This window comes from Eretmochelys imbricata, chromosome 20, assembly GCF_965152235.1.
Source record: "Eretmochelys imbricata isolate rEreImb1 chromosome 20, rEreImb1.hap1, whole genome shotgun sequence".
In the NCBI taxonomy this organism is placed as follows: domain Eukaryota; kingdom Metazoa; phylum Chordata; order Testudines; family Cheloniidae; genus Eretmochelys; species Eretmochelys imbricata.
Window position 1 is genome coordinate 1,714,472 of NC_135591.1, and position 16,000 is coordinate 1,730,471.

Consider the following 16,000-nt stretch of genomic DNA (forward strand, 5'->3'; position numbering starts at 1 on the left):
GAAAGGCTACAGTATTAAGACTGAAATTAGTAACTTCCCCCTGAAACCAAGAGTGAAACTTTAAGTGACTTCAATGGGCACAAGCCTGGGGCCACACTTTCAGTAGTGGATGATGCATTAGGGCTCTGGGGGATACCCTGGTCCCCTTGAAGTCATTGGGGTTTTGCTAATGGGGCCAGGATTTCACCCTCTCCCTTCAGTCCAGTCTTCCCCCGTAATTCACCAGTGCGTGTCCCCAGGTCACAGCTTTCAGTTGCAGCTAAATGCTCCATGCCAGGGCGAACGGTTCATAGAGGTCTCCACCGTTTGCAGAAAAAACATTTCGGACAGACACTAGCCACCAACCCTTTTCAAAGATCCCCTGTGTTTTCTTTATTCATGAAGACAAATCCTCCATCTCCTTTACATCAGGGTTCAGTTAGCATGAATGAGAAAGGGAAGGGTCTCTTAATTGTGAGAGCCAATAGCAACACATAATTACAAGCAGATTGTAGGTTCCTATTTTCAATGACTGCAAGCACCTGCATTTGTTAAGTGACACTGTCATGGTCAAAATTGTATATTTTAAAAAGTCTCCTGTGAATGGTACAAGCCACAACTTAGAGGACTAAAGCAAAACATTGGAAAGAAAGATTTAATTTGCTCTTTCCAACCACCTCTATTTGGCTAATGGGAACCATTTCAATTTGCTTCTACCCCATTACATTCCCATGTTCTCATGCCCTAGCACAAAGCTGCCGTGTTTTGATTGCAGATGCTGCAGAGGAGTATTTATTAGTCAAGGAAAATAGTTTCAATGGGTATTTTAAAAAGAAATTAATGATGCATTTCCATTAGGTTTAGATTTCAGGGCAAAGTTGACCAGACACTGTGCTTTCAATGGGTGTTCTGGGTTAAGAGGTCACTGTTGCCTGCGTAACACGATGTAGCTTTAGCAACAGTCAGATTCGTTACAAGCTTCTGGTTGAGGGGTGAAGAAAAGCCCTCAGACATCCTGAAAGAAGAGGCACTGATCTGGTTTTAGTTATTTCAGATGCTGGATCAGTGACAGGATGGATTGAACCCCTCTCTCTTCCCCAAATGGACCCAGCTGAAATGTCATTTCACTGCTCTGGAGTGAAAACAGGAGGCCAGTTTCCAGACCTAGTTGATTTATTTTTTTTAAACTTCTCTGCTTACAGAACATGTGGGGGGAGGGCATGGCCTGGGCCTCCCTGCAGTTAGGCGGCCACAAGAGCTCCTTGGGGTCACTGGCAGCTGGCACAAGTTGGTGCTGACTCAGGGCTGCACTAATTTATAGAGCTCAAGCTCAAGGAAGCGCAGTCATGGCTTAAAACCATCGTGGCTGGATCTCCCCTAAAAGCGTGGGCGTCAGTCATTGTAAAAAACAATACGCTGTTTCAAAATTCACATTGGTTTTTTTTTTTTAAAGTGTTATTTTTGACAACTGAAGTCTGCAGTTTTAGATTTTGCAGAGGGCAGTTTTGCGGTCTTCTAAAAGACCCTCAAAGTGTGTCTATTGTGTGCAACTACACAGTGGTGTGGAGGTTTAAATGAGAATGGATTTCAGGAGTGTGTTGAGTACATACAAAAGACACAGATCCTCTAAGACAGGGAATGCTTTTTTATTCACAAACCCACAAGAGAAGTGGACGGTTTGGGTCTGTACCAAAAACTTCCATGATTTTAAGCACAGATCAGTTACCAGACAGCAAACACACACATTTGGGCAGACACTGCTACATACAAATTAACTGATCGGACCAAACATTTTGAATGTTTAGAATAGTTTAAGCTCCCTGTAAGAGCAGCACCGTTGTGACATTTTACTTTAATATTCCTCCCCTTCCTCTTCACCCTCCCCTTCAACAGAATCCACACCAACCTCTTCGTAATCCTTCTCTAGGGCAGCCATGTCCTCCCGAGCCTCCGAGAATTCGCCTTCCTCCATCCCCTCCCCTACGTACCAGTGAACAAAGGCACGCTTGGCGTACATCAGGTCAAACTTGTGGTCCAGACGAGCCCAGGCCTCAGCTATGGCTGTGGTGTTGCTGAGCATGCACACGGCCCGCTGCACCTTGGCCAGGTCACCGCCAGGAACCACAGTGGGAGGCTGGTAGTTGATACCAACCTTGAAGCCAGTTGGGCACCAGTCCACAAACTGGATAGTGCGCTTGGTTTTGATGGTGGCAATAGCAGCATTGACATCTTTGGGCACCACGTCCCCACGGTACAAGAGGCAGCAGGCCATGTATTTCCCGTGGCGGGGGTCACATTTCACCATCTGGTTGGCTGGCTCAAAGCAAGCGTTTGTGATCTCTGCTACAGAAAGCTGCTCATGGTAAGCTTTCTCAGCAGAGATGACTGGGGCATAAGTGGCCAGAGGGAAGTGGATACGGGGGTAGGGCACCAAGTTGGTCTGGAACTCTGTCAGATCTACATTCAGGGCACCATCAAATCGGAGGGAGGCGGTGATGGAAGACACTATCTGACCTATCAACCGGTTCAGGTTGGTGTAGGTGGGGCGCTCAATGTCCAGGTTCCTGCGGCAGATGTCATAGATGGCCTCGTTGTCTACCATGAAGGCGCAGTCAGAGTGCTCCAGGGTGGTGTGGGTGGTCAGGATGGAGTTGTAGGGCTCCACCACTGCGGTGGAGACCTGAGGAGCAGGGTAGATGGAGAACTCCAGCTTGGACTTCTTGCCATAGTCAACGGAGAGACGCTCCATCAGCAGGGAGGTGAACCCAGAACCAGTGCCACCTCCAAAGCTGTGGAAGACCAGGAAGCCCTGGAGACCGGTGCACTGGTCGGCCTAGAAGAAGGTGGAAACACAAAGGACGTTATTTTTAAGAACATAAGAACAGCCATCCTGGGTCAGACCAAAGGTCCATCTAGCGCAGTATCCTGTCTTCTGACAGTGGCCAATGCCAGATGCTTCAGAGGGAATGAACAGAACAGGGCAATTATTGAGCCATCCATCTGTCATCCAGACCCAGCATCTGGCAGTCAGAGGCTTTGGGACACCCCAAGCATCAGCTTGCATCCTGGACCATCTTGGCTACTTGCCACTGATGGACCTATCCTTCATGAACTAGATTTCTTTTTTGAAACCAGTTATATACTTTTGGCCTTCACAACATCCTCTGGCAAGGAGTTCCACAGGTTGACTGTGCATTGTGTGAAGAAATACTTCTTTTTCTTTGTTTTAAACCTGCTGTCTGGTAATTTCATCAGTTGATTGGATAATTGAACCGACCAGTTATACCAGGCAGGAAGTTCACTTATGTTCTTCCCATCCTAGAAATGTTTCCCCTTAGGACCAAATTCTGTTCTATTAAATCTGGGTCCACTCCATCAGACTTGGTGGAGTTCCATCAGTGTAAATCCAGTGTAATGGAGATAAAAATAAGCCCTTTAATAAACTTATCTGTTACAAAGTTACTTGTCCGTATTCACTGCCTGGTAATCTTAGCTCAATACCACTGAGTGACTACTCTATTTCAAAGGACTTTTTAATTCACCTTAGGACCACCTGGAAATATGATGACACTAAATACATCAACAATACGATTAGTTGGGATGGGAGGCAGGGGGAGAAACCATCAGCTATGAACTTATGTCTTTCAAACAGCTTCCCATTCACGACCTCCCCAGATCACCCTCAAGAGAGATGGGATCTACCAGCTTGCGGATCCTGTCGAGAACCAGGTCAATGATTTCTTTCCCAATGGTGTAGTGCCCACGGGCATAGTTGTTGGCAGCATCTTCCTTGCCAGTGATGAGCTGCTCAGGGTGGAAGAGCTGGCGGTAGGTTCCAGTGCGCACTTCATCTGGAGAGAGGAAAGGCAGAGAGTTTGTCTCCCCGCTGTCCATGCACAGCGGCTGTCTGCTCTAGGCACATGAGTTTACAAGGGAGCCCAGAAAGCAGTCAGATGATGGCTTCGCACACTCACCTATGACTGTTGGCTCCAAGTCCACAAAGACGGCTCTGGGGACGTGCTTGCCAGCGCCCGTCTCACTGAAGAAGGTGTTGAAGGAGTCGTCTCCTCCGCCGATGGTCTTGTCACTGGGCATCTGGCCATCAGGCTGGATCCCATGTTCCAGGCAGTAGAGCTCCCAGCAGGCATTGCCGATCTGGACACCAGCCTGGCCGACGTGGATAGAGATGCACTCACGCTGCGGAGAAGAGGGTGGGAGGCGGGAAGAGAAGATGTAAACACATTGGCTTGGGCTGCAATTGCATGCTATTAAGTGGCTTTTGATTAATTGAGGCATCTCTAGAAGCTCCCTTTGAAGCTCCCATTTTTGCCTTGTTGGATCCTCGATGCATAAAACAGTAGCAGCAAAATCAGGCACCATTCAGCCTTGGAGCTGGGCGTGCTCTGAACGGGCTCGGTGTTCGGCTGTAACCAAAAAGCAGCATGTCACACAGATGCTAGCCCTTTGTGTAACCCCACATGTTCAACGCACCATGTGCTTTCCAAATTGTGGGGACAGGAAGAGCAGATCATTGGTAGGAAAGGAAGCAAAAAGAAGAAAATACTCATGAACCATGGAGAGGCAGGTGGTAACGGGAAACAACTGAGCAGTACCACAATTCTTGAGAAGTGTCTGCCTGCCACGGCCAGGATTTTCTTATGTGGGGCCCGCTCCCGCTCCCATGGAAGTAACTGGCGAAACACCGACGGATTTGGGGACAGGATTGGGGCAATAGGTATTACTGTGAATAAGGGCCCCATCCCACAAAACGAGGAGGGCCAGACTACCAGCCCCCAGCAGCACCCCATTGTTCTCATGGAGAAGCCAGCCCCCATTGTGAGTGCTGAGTCCTTTCAGGAGTCTGGTCCCCAGTGTCCCCCTCTGGGGTGTCTGCAGTGGGTGCTCAGTACCTGGTAAGATCAGCCTCCAAACCACTATGATTGCTTTTCTGTCCCGCAGAAGTACCAGCCTCTGCCCACACGCACAGATGGCTAACCCCCAAGAGAGCCTAGCCCAGGGAATAATTAATGGAGCTTCCACACCCAGCCAGGGAAAACCAGGCTCAGTGGACAGAGCTGTGAGAGAATTCTAACCATCCCTCTGCCCTGTGCCCGCTGCTGGAGGCTGTGCAGACAGCAATGGCCAACACAGACTGGGCTATTTCCAGCATGATCTCATTAGATCGTTTGCCAATTTCCCTCTGCTGACCTCAGCGGAGAACATGCCCACATGGGAATGAAGTCAATCAGTGAAGCGGGCGGGACAAAAGTCAAAGCTCAGTTCACATGCCAAGAGAGTGAGCATCTGGGTGTGGGAGAGAGGCTGCGTGCAATTCCCCATTACTTACATTCTGCCTTTAATGCACTTTAAATAGAATATTGCAAACGTGGCCCTTGCATTTGCAAAGCTCTCCCTCCCTTCACAAGGCATTGGGGATGCTGCCTAGGGAGCTAAAAGACTACACTAATATAACCAACGTAAAGCGACAAACAAAGAATAGGCACGTGCACAAGTGTGCACAGGAGCTCACACGCACGCCAATATAATGGCTCTGAAGCACATTTATCTTCCAAGCCCCATCCGGTAACTGCAGCCTTGTCCTGCTCGCCTGGGAATCATCATTCTGGTCCCATCTGCCTGAGCCCCGCCCCCCTTTGTCTCCTCCTTCAGGCCCCCTTGTGCTAGCTATTCATGGCCACAAACCGCCGAGGGGGAGTGGAGGACAGGCGGGGGCTTTGCCAGGCTGCCCTGCCCCATGCTGCAGGGACCCGCCGCTTTTCTCACCCCCCTGAGGAATTAGCCCCCGGCACGGCTGTTCTCTGGGGCGCAAGGGCGTGGTCCAGCCCATGCTCCCCAGCCGCTGCCGGCAGTTTCTGGCTCTCCTAGGAGGGATTCTGGAGTTGGGACCTCGCGCTTTGCCACGTCCCCCTCCCGCGGCACCGCTCGTCTCTGCGCCCCCCGGGGGTTGCGAAGAGGGCTGAGCAGAGACCAGAGCCGCTGGCTCCAGACAGGGACCTTTGAAACGCGGCTCATCAGCGAGCTCCACGCAGAACCCCCCGGGAGCGCCCCTGGGGTACAGCCGCGCCCCGCCCCCGACAGCCGGCAGCGCCCCGCTGCGGACAGCCGCGCCCCGCAGAGCCGCGCCCCGTCCCGCCGGGGTTGCCGATTTTGGTTAGAACGATCCCTGGAGGTTTCATCCCGGGACACAAACTGCAAGGAAAGATTCAGCTCCAATTCCCGGAACCTCCAGGACAATCCTGGACGGTTGGCTCCCCACGCCCCGCGCCCCCACCCCTTAGAGCCCCCGGCGGGGTACAAGCCCCGCGCCCCCACCCCTTAGAGCCCCCGGCGGGGTACAAGCCCCGCGCCCCCACCCCTTAGAGCCCCCGGCGGGGTACAAGCCCCGCGCCCCCCTTTATCTCCCTGCTCTGCCCCGCCCCTCCCTGGAGGGAGCAGCGGCCGGGCCAGCCTCCACCCCGAACCCAGCGCTGCCCCGCGGCAGATGCCCCGGGGGGACGGGCTGCAGCTGCAGCCGTGAGGGGGGGACCCCTCGGTTCTGCGGGCGGGGGCGGGGTGCAAAGGCGAGCCCCGGCCGCAGCAAAGCGCGCCCGGCGGAGCGGAGCGGGGCTGGAGCCCCCCAGCTGCCCCCCAGCGCGCGCCCCCCCCCCTTACCATGCTGGTGCCGGGCGGGGGCGCTGGCCGCTTTCTTACCGCGCGACTCTTAGGGGGTCGCTGTAAGAGAACTCGGGGGGCGCGCGGCGGCACGGCGGCTATATACCCTCCCGTCGCCATGGCGACGGGCCCGGGCTTCCAGTGGTTGGTCGGTCCGCCCGGCTCCGCCGGGGGATTGGTGCAGAGCGCGCGGGGGGGGGGGGGGATGAGGTAATGGCCCCGCCCCCTCTGTCCGCCCCGGCCCCCCCAGCCTGCAGACAAAGAGCGGGGCGGGGCAGCGGGGGGGGGGCCGTGGCTTTGCAGCCAGCAGCAGGGATCTGCAGCCAGATGAAATCCGGAGCATGCGTGACCCCCCCCCCCCAGCCTCTCACCGCATGGTGCGCGGAAAAGCAGGGGGCGACCCCCCCCCGGGGCGGGCTGAGAGCGCCTGCATTTGAGGTCCCCAGCTGAGCCCAGAGCGGGGGGGGGGAGCTGCCAAAGCAAGTACGTGGCTCACCCCCAAGACTGGGGGCAGGACAACCAAGGGAGGAGGCAAACGCGGGGCTCGTGTCTGGTGCCCCCCCTCCCTGGGCAGTCGAGGGGCAGTCGGGCAGACTGGAGGAGAACAGTGGCGCTCTCGGGGCGGGGGGCGTATCCCCTGCAAGCGATTTCCTCCCGACCCCTGCTCTCTGCCCCCCGAAACGCACGGCAGAGTCCAACCGGGGAGGGGCAAGAGCCAAGCAGCATCCGAGCGCCTCTCTCCAGGGCCGGAGTAGCCGGAAGCCTGATTCATCGATGTGTCTAGTGGGGCGGGGGTGGACACTCGCTTTGAGCAAGACGGGTCCCCGTGAGCGGGCTCCGAGCCCGGGGAGCCGGGAAGGACCTGGCTAGGTGCTGGAACTGGGGGGCTGCACCCCCTGCGTGCCGTGGTTTCCCTCATATGCAGGGTTTGCACTTTGGTTCCATGGTTCTCAGCGCCCCCAGCGTAGGGATGGCTCCAGCCCCCCGCCTGGCACCCTGGTGTAGGGCTGGGGTGGTTCCTGACCCGGCCCACACAGCTGTGGTGCTGGGGAGCAGTTTTAATTCTGCACATGGGGGAATTATACGGGGGGGGTGGAGCTGGGGGGGGGCGGCATGCAGGGCTGCAAGCACCAGATCACCCTTGGAGCCCTGCATCCCCATCTTCAGAAATGCGCCCACCCCATGGAACCAGCTGCTCCCTCTCCGCAGGGCTGTGGTGAGCAGCGTCTGTCCTTAGCATAGCTTGCGTGTGCTGGGTTTTGTAGTGGGTTCAACCTGCAGCAACCCCGAGCAGGGACACAGAGCCAAGACCTCGCCTTCCAGATTTCGGTGGCACAAGAGTGGGATGCAAGTGTAGGTGCTGGAACTGGGGGTGCTGGGGGTGCTGCTGCACCCCCTGGCTCATATACAGGGTTTACAGTTTGCTTCAATGGCTCTCACCCCCCCCCATTATACAAATTGTTCCAGCCCCCCGGGATTGTAAGGCAGCGGGGGTGTTTTGTGGGGTGGGTAGTACAGGGGGGTGTCTTGCAGCTGTGAGGTCTCCCTTTTCCGCAGGGTGAGATCAGAGTCTCTTTCCCGGGTCTGCAGGCGCCTTCACACCCATGTCTGCAGGGCTGGCAAGGGAGGCCAGGGGGTAGAGAGAGGACAGGCAGCAGCTGCTGCAGGTGGAGTCCTGAGACTGGCTGCTTTGTTGCAGGCTGGAGAGCAACATTTTCCATCCCTCCCTGCAAGAAACCCAAATTTTCTGCACATTTCCCACATTCTGTAGCTGCTCTGGATTCCTGCTCCCCATCTTTCTCACTAGTCTGACGCATTTCTGCCCCCCTCCCATTTCCCTCCTCATCCATATTTTATTTTTTTTAAATAACTCATCAGTCCCAGACCCCTGGCTATTTTGGGGCAATAACATCCCAGTGAATATTGGTCCCAACCCCAAGGAGAACTGGCCCCCACGAATGGTCAAGATCTGCACCATGGCAGCACACATAGACTGTACCTAGATAATAAAGGACAAAGACCTCCTAGACCCAATCCGCCTTCCTGCCGAGCAGCCTGGTTCCCTACATTCCCCAGGGGGCTGATGAGATACAAGAAGAATCCAGGTTTCAGGGTAGCAGCCGTGTTAGTCTGTATTCACAAAAAGAAAAGGAGGACTTGTGGCCCCTTAGAGACTAACCAATTTATTGGAGCATGAGCTTTCGTGAGCTACAGCTCACTTCATCGGATGCATTCAGTGGAAAATACAGTGAGGAGAAGAATCCAGGATTGCAGAGGCACAGCTGAACAAAGGAACTTCTGGGCTCATTGAGGACCAGAGGGCCAACTCCTCAGCGGGTGCAAATTAACTTCAATGGAGCTGCACTGGTTTACACCAGTTGAAGATGCAGCCCAGGGAAAGGGTCTGTATCCGGTTTCAGAATTTGGCCATGGTCAGAGCTGGGCTTTTTCATCAAGTTCATCTCCACCCACAGAAACCTATAAATCTCCAACCGTGTTGTAGTGAAACAAATGGAAACAGCACCCTGCCCTTGGCTCCAGCCCGTGCTCTGCGTGGAGAGCTGTCAGGACTCCTAGCTAAACCCCAGGACACAGCAAAATGCTACATTTGCCTTTACACTGACAGTAGTTTATGGTAGAACATGCTGCTTCCTGGAGATGTGTCTCATCCAAGCAGCACGAGAAGAGGAAAGTCCAGGAAATTCAATTCCCTGTGGGGACTTGTCAAGTTCTCAGGGTCTTTTTGCTCCGGTTTGTAAATGGGCTTTGCGGCGCATTAGTGACTGGAAGATCCACGGCTGAAACATAATCATCCATTCGAACACTCACCACAAGCAGTTCCATGCTTACGGGATGGAGCACAGGAAATGTCTTTTGCCTTTTCTTTTCCTCCCTGGCTTCCTTCTATTTTACTCTAATCTGTGGCCTTAGCTACACCTGGGGGCAGATCCTCAGCATGTGTCAGTTTACACCTGTCAGGAATCTGCCCTTGTTCCAGCTATTGTTGTAGTGGCACCAGTGAAAATAGCAAGCCCCCGTCTACACTTGGGGTTTGCACGGGGGCAGTTACACCAGGGCCGGTAACCTACCTTTATGACCCAGAGAGGTGGGGCGGGGCAGGTGGGGGGAACAGGGTGGCTGTATTGAGGGTGGGAGTTCTATGCCATTGATTAAGGCATAGAACTGAGAATCAAGAGGCCTGGGCTCTGTTCCCTGTGCGAGGCACGGTGGTGTCACCTGGGGCAAGTTAACGAGCCCATCTGAACCTCCCATTTCTCCAGCTGCACAATGGTGGGTAATATAAAGACCCACTTCCCAGAGGGCTGTGAGGGTTAATTCCTTAATGTCTGCAATGCACTTTAAGACCTGGGGTGGAAGGTGCTCTGTAAGGGCAAAGCATTATGATCCCAGATCATCCCCTATTTGGGAAAAATCTAGGTAGGAAACAATCAAGTGCATTTCAACATGCAGTTCCCTCCATCTCCCAGCAACCCCCCAGCTCTCCACGCTTCTGTACAGCTGCCTGGTTCCTCTCTCCTGTCCTGGCTCCTTGGCAGCCTGGTTGTGGCAGGAGCTGGGCTGCCGGACAGTCCGCTGCGAGCTCAGCACAGAGGCAGAACTTGCCTAAATTAACGCTGGCCGTGAAATGTCCAAGGAAGCCGACTGGGCCATCGTGACAGTGGCTACTCCTCCCCTCTTTCCAGTGTTCCGTCCTTGGAGCTTGTGTTTCAGTCCCTGCATCATTTTCTTCTGGTCGGAGGAAACCGTAAGAAACCGCAGGCCGCGCTCCTCCCTGAGGTCACCCGGCGAAGCCAGCTGAGGAATCCGGCCCCACGCTTTCAGCCTGGGTTTCAGGAGCAACTTGCCCTACTCCTGCTGGGTGAGGAGGCCAGGTGCTCGGCCCCTGTGTGCCCTCAGCGCTGCTCTCTCCTGCCCCCTCCCCAAACCATCTGCTCTCACATGAGCTCGAGCAGCACCACGCTGCTTATCCCTGCTTAGGATCAGGCCAGAGCAGAGCACGGCGGCTGGAAATAGAAGCCAAGGGTGGGTCAGGTGTGGGCTAACCAGGGTTTTGAGGCTGGAGCAGACAGCCGGCTCTTAGCGCCTTTCATGGAAAGCTGGAATGCCCTGCTGTCCACCCGCCATGCCCAGCTTCCCTTTCAGAACAGGCCACGCTCTGCCCGGGTTCGTATCTCTGTAGTGCTGCACTGTGACTTTTCCAGCAGTGCTGTGTGTCCCGGGGTGTGTGTGTGTGTCTCTTTGGGGGCACGGGGCACCACCCACATAGGGCTGGAGATGGCATTGTATCTCAGCACACTCAGAACCCTCCCCACAAGATCTGGCCCTGCGCCAGCCTCACGCAAGGCAGCTGGCACGGCTTCATCCCCATGGCAGTTTAGGGGGTGCTGTGCTACGGCCCACAGTGCCATCTTTCAGGTGAGAGTTAGAGCAGGGGTCTGGGCATCAGGACTCCCAGGTTCCTTTCCGTGCACTAGGAGGAAGGAAGGACTAGTGGTTACAGCAAAGAGCTGGGACTCCTGGGCTCTGTCCTCAGCCCCGCACGGTGACTTTCTGTGAATCGCCTCATTACTTCGTGCCTCGGTTTCCCCATCTGTAATGTGGCATTTATACCACTCATTCCTTTAACAGGGGAGCTGTGAGACTGGATTCATTGAAGTCTGTGAAGCATCTTCAGATACTGGGTGGAAGGTGCTGGGGAAGGGCAGCGGGCTGTGATTACAGGAAGAGGTAAAGGCTCTGTGGGTGCAGCAGAGAAATCAATGAAGTGTCCCCAGGAGCGGGTCTAGTGTGCTGTGGAATAAAATCGATGGCTCCATCCCAAGGAGACAGGAGCCCCAGAGATGCTTGCTGTCTAATTAGGTATGTAAGACAGAGCCCTGCTCATCTGCTGCTAGGCAACGGGTTGTTCAGTTGCTAGGAGACGGAACAGGAATCCCTGGTGGCATCTGGTCTCCCTTTATCACCTAGCAAGTCATATGACTGGGCCCCAGGAAAGCTGTCCTGGGAGGGGGAGAGAGAGGAGAGGGGATAGGGAGGGAGGAGAATAGAAAAGAGAGACAGTGAGACAGCTGGGGAAACAGGGAGGGCCCCCCCCCAACGCTATTGTCCCCCCTGGCTGGCTGACATTCAGATGTTAATAAGAAAGGCCAGATCCAGGGGGTTTCTTTTCTTGGCGGGGGGGGAGGGGGTGTCACATTATTTCTCAAGACACTTTCCTGGGCCTGGTCCCTTTCTCAGCCCCACCCCCATCAGAGAGAGCTGAGGCTGCATTTCTCCTGCATGCTGGTGTCGCAGGAGCTAAAGCCGAGAGGCCTGGAGGAGGAGGAAGGAGACGAATCCAGGCTGCTGCAGTGGAGAGCCGAGTGCGGGGTCCATGGCACCCACATTCCGACCAAGCAAGCTCCGTGGGACTGATGTCATTCGAACGCCAGCCAGAGCCAGGAGTGGGTCTTCCGGGGTAGCACAGCTCCGGTCTGAGATGATAGCGCTGTTTCTGTCCGGGAACGCTGGTGTCACGGGGTCCCCGGGCGATGCTCGGGAACTGCTCCCCAGGAAGCCAGGCAGGACTCTGGGGAAGTCTCCTCTCGGGGAGCAGCCTGTCTGCAGGACACACAGCTCCCCCGGCTCCACCTTCCTGAGTCTGACCTCGGAGCCTTCAGCATCCTCTGCCCCTCCGTGCGCTTCCCACAGCCAGTCCGCCCAGGTGGGGTCCTGGGGCAGCCAGAGGGTCCTGCACCCCAACTTCGCAGTCAGATGGGACTCTCAGCCAGCCAGTAAAACAGAGGTTTATTAGACGACAGGAACATGGTCTAACACAGAGCTTGTGGGTGCAGAGAACAGGACCCCTCAGCCGGGTCCATTTTGGGGGGCAGTAAGCCAGACAACCACGTCTGCCCTTCACTCCTCATCCTCGGCCAGCCCCAAACTGAAACTCCCTCCAGCCCCTCCTCCTCTGGGCTTTGTCCCTTTCCCGGGCCAGGAGGTTACCTGATTCCTTTGTTCTCCAACCCTTTAGCTCTCACCTTGCAGTGGGGAAGGGCCCAGGCCATCGGCCCTTCTTTGTGTCCAGACCCCTGCACACACCTGCCCTCCAGGCTTTGCAAGGACCATACACCCTTATCCCACCCCCTAGATACTTAAGAACTGCCTAGGGGAAACTGAGGCACACTCACACTATTCAGAGGAAACATTAAGAACAGTCCCACTTCGTCACAGCTGGGACGTTAGAGACCCATGTGAGGCATAGACAGACAGACAGATGCTCATCATGACACCCAGACAAAGCCACGCTCAGAAATAAAGGCCCAGTTATACTCACAGCTCTCCAGCCCATCTGCACAGCCACTTTTACACACACACACCAGCACACACACACACTGGCTCACACGCACGCATGCACGCACAATCCCAGTCCTCGTGGCAGGTCAGCAGTGACTCGAGCAATGGCCTGTGTGCAGTGAGTTTGGTGGATCTCAGTCCAGCTCCCGTTGGTCAGGTGTCCACATCTCAGTTAGCAGTGACCAGCCCCTTTGCTGGCAGTCTCAGCAGAGAGGCCAGGGCTGAATGAGCCATGGGGACTGAACCCCCTTTCCCTGCTGGGGGAGGGAGCCTCCCAAGGTAGGCTGAACAAGACAAGGGCAGTCTGGCTTGTACCTTTGCTGGGGATAAAGGAAGAATGGGAGTTTCTAATCTCATTGACTGGAGCAGCCAGGGATGAGCTGTTCTGTTGGCCTTGGCCTGGAGCGATACCCATGACCAGGAGGCAGCTCTGACTCTCCCATCTGGCACTGGATCCGGGGCCCCCCCAGGTTCCAGGCCCTCGGAGCGCCTCTCCAAAGCGTTGTTAGAGTCCCGGAGAAGTGTCTTCTCTTGTGTCCCGTGGGGAGCACTTGCCGTTCTCCTGAGCCCGTGCCTCGCTGCTTTCCTCGCCTTTGGCCTTGCAGAACAGAAGCACACTGGGGCCTCCGGCTTCTCCCGACCATGCCAGATCTGTAGAGCAGAGACGACTGGCTCCGTGGCCCTCTCTCTTTCCCCAACCTCCTTCCTCTGGGCTCTCCGAGCTGGAGAGGGCGGACGGGGCCCCTGGCCTCTGAAAGAGACTGAGCTGTACAGGCAGCCTCCTGGGCCCCAGAGAGAAGCATGGGGGGGACCACTGGGAACCTTCGAGTTGTATCCTGAGGAGGAGGAACATGGAAGAACCCATGTGTCCCCTGGATGGTTCCCCAGGCCCCGCTGTGCCCCCTGGACGTTCCCCCGGCCCCGCCGTGCCCCCTGGACATTCCCCCGGCCCCACCATGCCCCCTGGACGTTCCCCCGGCCCCGCCGTGCCCCCTGGACGGTTCCCCCGGCCCCGCCGTGTCCCCTGGACGTTCTCCCGGCCCCGCCGTGTCCCCTGGACGTTCCCCCGGCCCCGCCGTGCCCCCTGGACATTCCCCCGGCCCCGCCGTGCCCCCTGGACATTTCCCCGGCCCCGCTGTGTCCCCTGGATGGTTCCCCCGGCCCCGCCGTGTCCCCTGGACGTTTCCCCGGCCCCGCTGTGTCCCCTGGATGGTTTCCCCGGCCCCGCCGTGTCCCCTGGACGTTTCCCCGGCCCCGCTGTGTCCCCTGGATGGTTCCCCCGGCCCCGCCGTGTCCCCTGGACGTTCTCCCGGCCCCGCTGTGTCCCCTGGACGTTCTCCCGGCCCCGCCGTGTCCCCTGGACGTTGCCCCAGCCCCGCCGTGTCCCCTGAACGGTTCCCCCGGCCCCGCCGTGTCCCCTGGACGTTCCCCCGGCCCCGCCGTGTCCCCTGGACAGTCCCCTGGGCCCAACATCTCCTCGAGACAGAACAAGCTTCCTTTCCGGCTGCATTTTGTGTATTGTTGGTAGCAACCAGCAGCTCCCTAGCGACTGTTGCCTGGCCTCCCCGGCTGTGTTTGCAGGCGCAGGGTCAGCGCCAGAGGGGCAAAGATAAAACCCGTCTGAGGAAAGCGTCCAGGGCTGTTCGGAGCCTGTTACCCCCACAACCGCCCCGCAGCGAACACACAAGCAGTGTAGGGCAGTTACGCAGCAAGGACAGGCTGCTGTCGGTGTAGGGGAGCCCCAAACCCCAGCAGTTCCTCCAGAGTGCTACTCGCAGACCCAGTGCAATGCACCAGTTAGCGCTGGTCCCACCGGCGCTGGGGAAGTGGGTCTGGCTGGCTCAGGGCTGGACTGGGGTACGAGCCTTTCACCCTCGGTTGCTGGCTTCAATCTGGCCCCAGGCTAGCGGGATCCCTGGCTGCAGGGTGGCCCGGGGTTACATGAGGCAGGGCGTGCGTGTCTCTGTCGGCTCCCAGCAGGTACCAGCCTCACCAAACGACCCCCAGAACTGAGCTCCTGGTCCTGCGGGACAGAGATGGGGCAAGTGGCTGGGAAAGCCTGCTCTGTGCGGCTGGGGCTGGCCAGGAGCCCTACGGCTGGCTTTGGGGGATAGAGAGCTGCATTGGTTACGTGGCAGTGGGGGATCTTCCCCTCTCCCGCCTTTTCATGGGGGAAGACAGATCGAGCGGCACTCAGGATTCGGATTAAGATCATCCCAGTGCCCGTGTTCCCTGAGTCCTTGCACCCCAGAACTTTTCCATGGGGTACGCGCAGCTCTCCCTTGAACGTAGCACCGCGCCCCTCCAGTCTGACCCGGCTTCCCCTCCGCCATGGGCTGAATGGCAGCCAGTGGTGTGGCAACCCAGTGTGCCAGGTCGTAATGCCGCCCAGTTTGGGTGCCCTCCCACAGGGGCCCCGGGCAAACTGCCCCTTTTGCCCCCCTCTCGGGGCGGCCCTGCCCTGGCACCGCTGAGCGCGGTGTGCAAAGTTCGGACAGCTGTGGGTGCCGCTGCCCCTCCCCAGGGCCGTGCTGATGGGGTGAGACAGGGAGCAGAGATCCCCAGTCTTGGTGGCTCCAACCGGCCAACCGCCACCTTCCCCTTCTCCTGGATTATTCCCTGGGGGGAATCTGCTGAGCCAGGAGCCAGAACAGTGTGCACAGAGAGGGGCCCGGGCCAGCAAATTTGGATCAGGGTCTAAGGTTCTTGTTTGTTCCATTAGAGAGCGGGACCCAGCTTTCCACTTCCCAGGTGTCTGGAGCTTGGGCTGAGGTTTGGGCTCCTCAGAAAAATCCTTTGTGTCTTTTAGTCTCTTAAACCACCTACCAATGCAGATGTCCAGACCCGGGAGAGCCCCTAGCTCTGGTGGGAAGATCCCGACCACCTGCATGCACTAAACTGTCAGCTCCCTTCTCCCCAAGGGGGGTTCTCTGATAAGCTCTGCGCAGTGCAGCGAGGACACCCATCTGCACGCATGCTGCATCCCCCC

General features: G+C 56.7%; 1 protein-coding gene across 1 annotated transcript; it reads right to left on the reverse strand.

Annotated features, from left to right (window-relative positions):
* Nucleotides 1–1,831: 1,831 nt before the first annotated feature.
* On the reverse strand, nucleotides 1,832–4,179 carry LOC144277930 (tubulin alpha-1A chain-like). The gene is made up of 3 exons (XM_077838953.1): nucleotides 3,954–4,179; nucleotides 3,682–3,830; nucleotides 1,832–2,812 (listed from the first exon to the last, which is right to left on the reverse strand). Exons 1-3 carry the CDS (start codon nucleotides 4,072–4,074, stop codon nucleotides 1,832–1,834), a joined length of 1,251 nt encoding a protein of 416 aa, XP_077695079.1. The 5' UTR covers nucleotides 4,075–4,179.
* Nucleotides 4,180–16,000: the final 11,821 nt, after the last annotated feature.

Excerpts from the sequence above, each read along its gene's own strand:
- LOC144277930 (XM_077838953.1), bottom strand. The coding sequence starts at position 4,074 with ATGCCCAGTGACAAGACCATCGGCGGAGGAGACGACTCCTTCAACACC. Across the intron at positions 3,831-3,953 it reads CTTGGAGCCAACAGTCATAG|ATGAAGTGCGCACTGGAACC; the intron begins GTGAGTGTGCGA and ends TCCTCTCTCCAG. Across the intron at positions 2,813-3,681 it reads TCGACAGGATCCGCAAGCTG|GCCGACCAGTGCACCGGTCT; the intron begins GTAGATCCCATC and ends ACCTTCTTCTAG.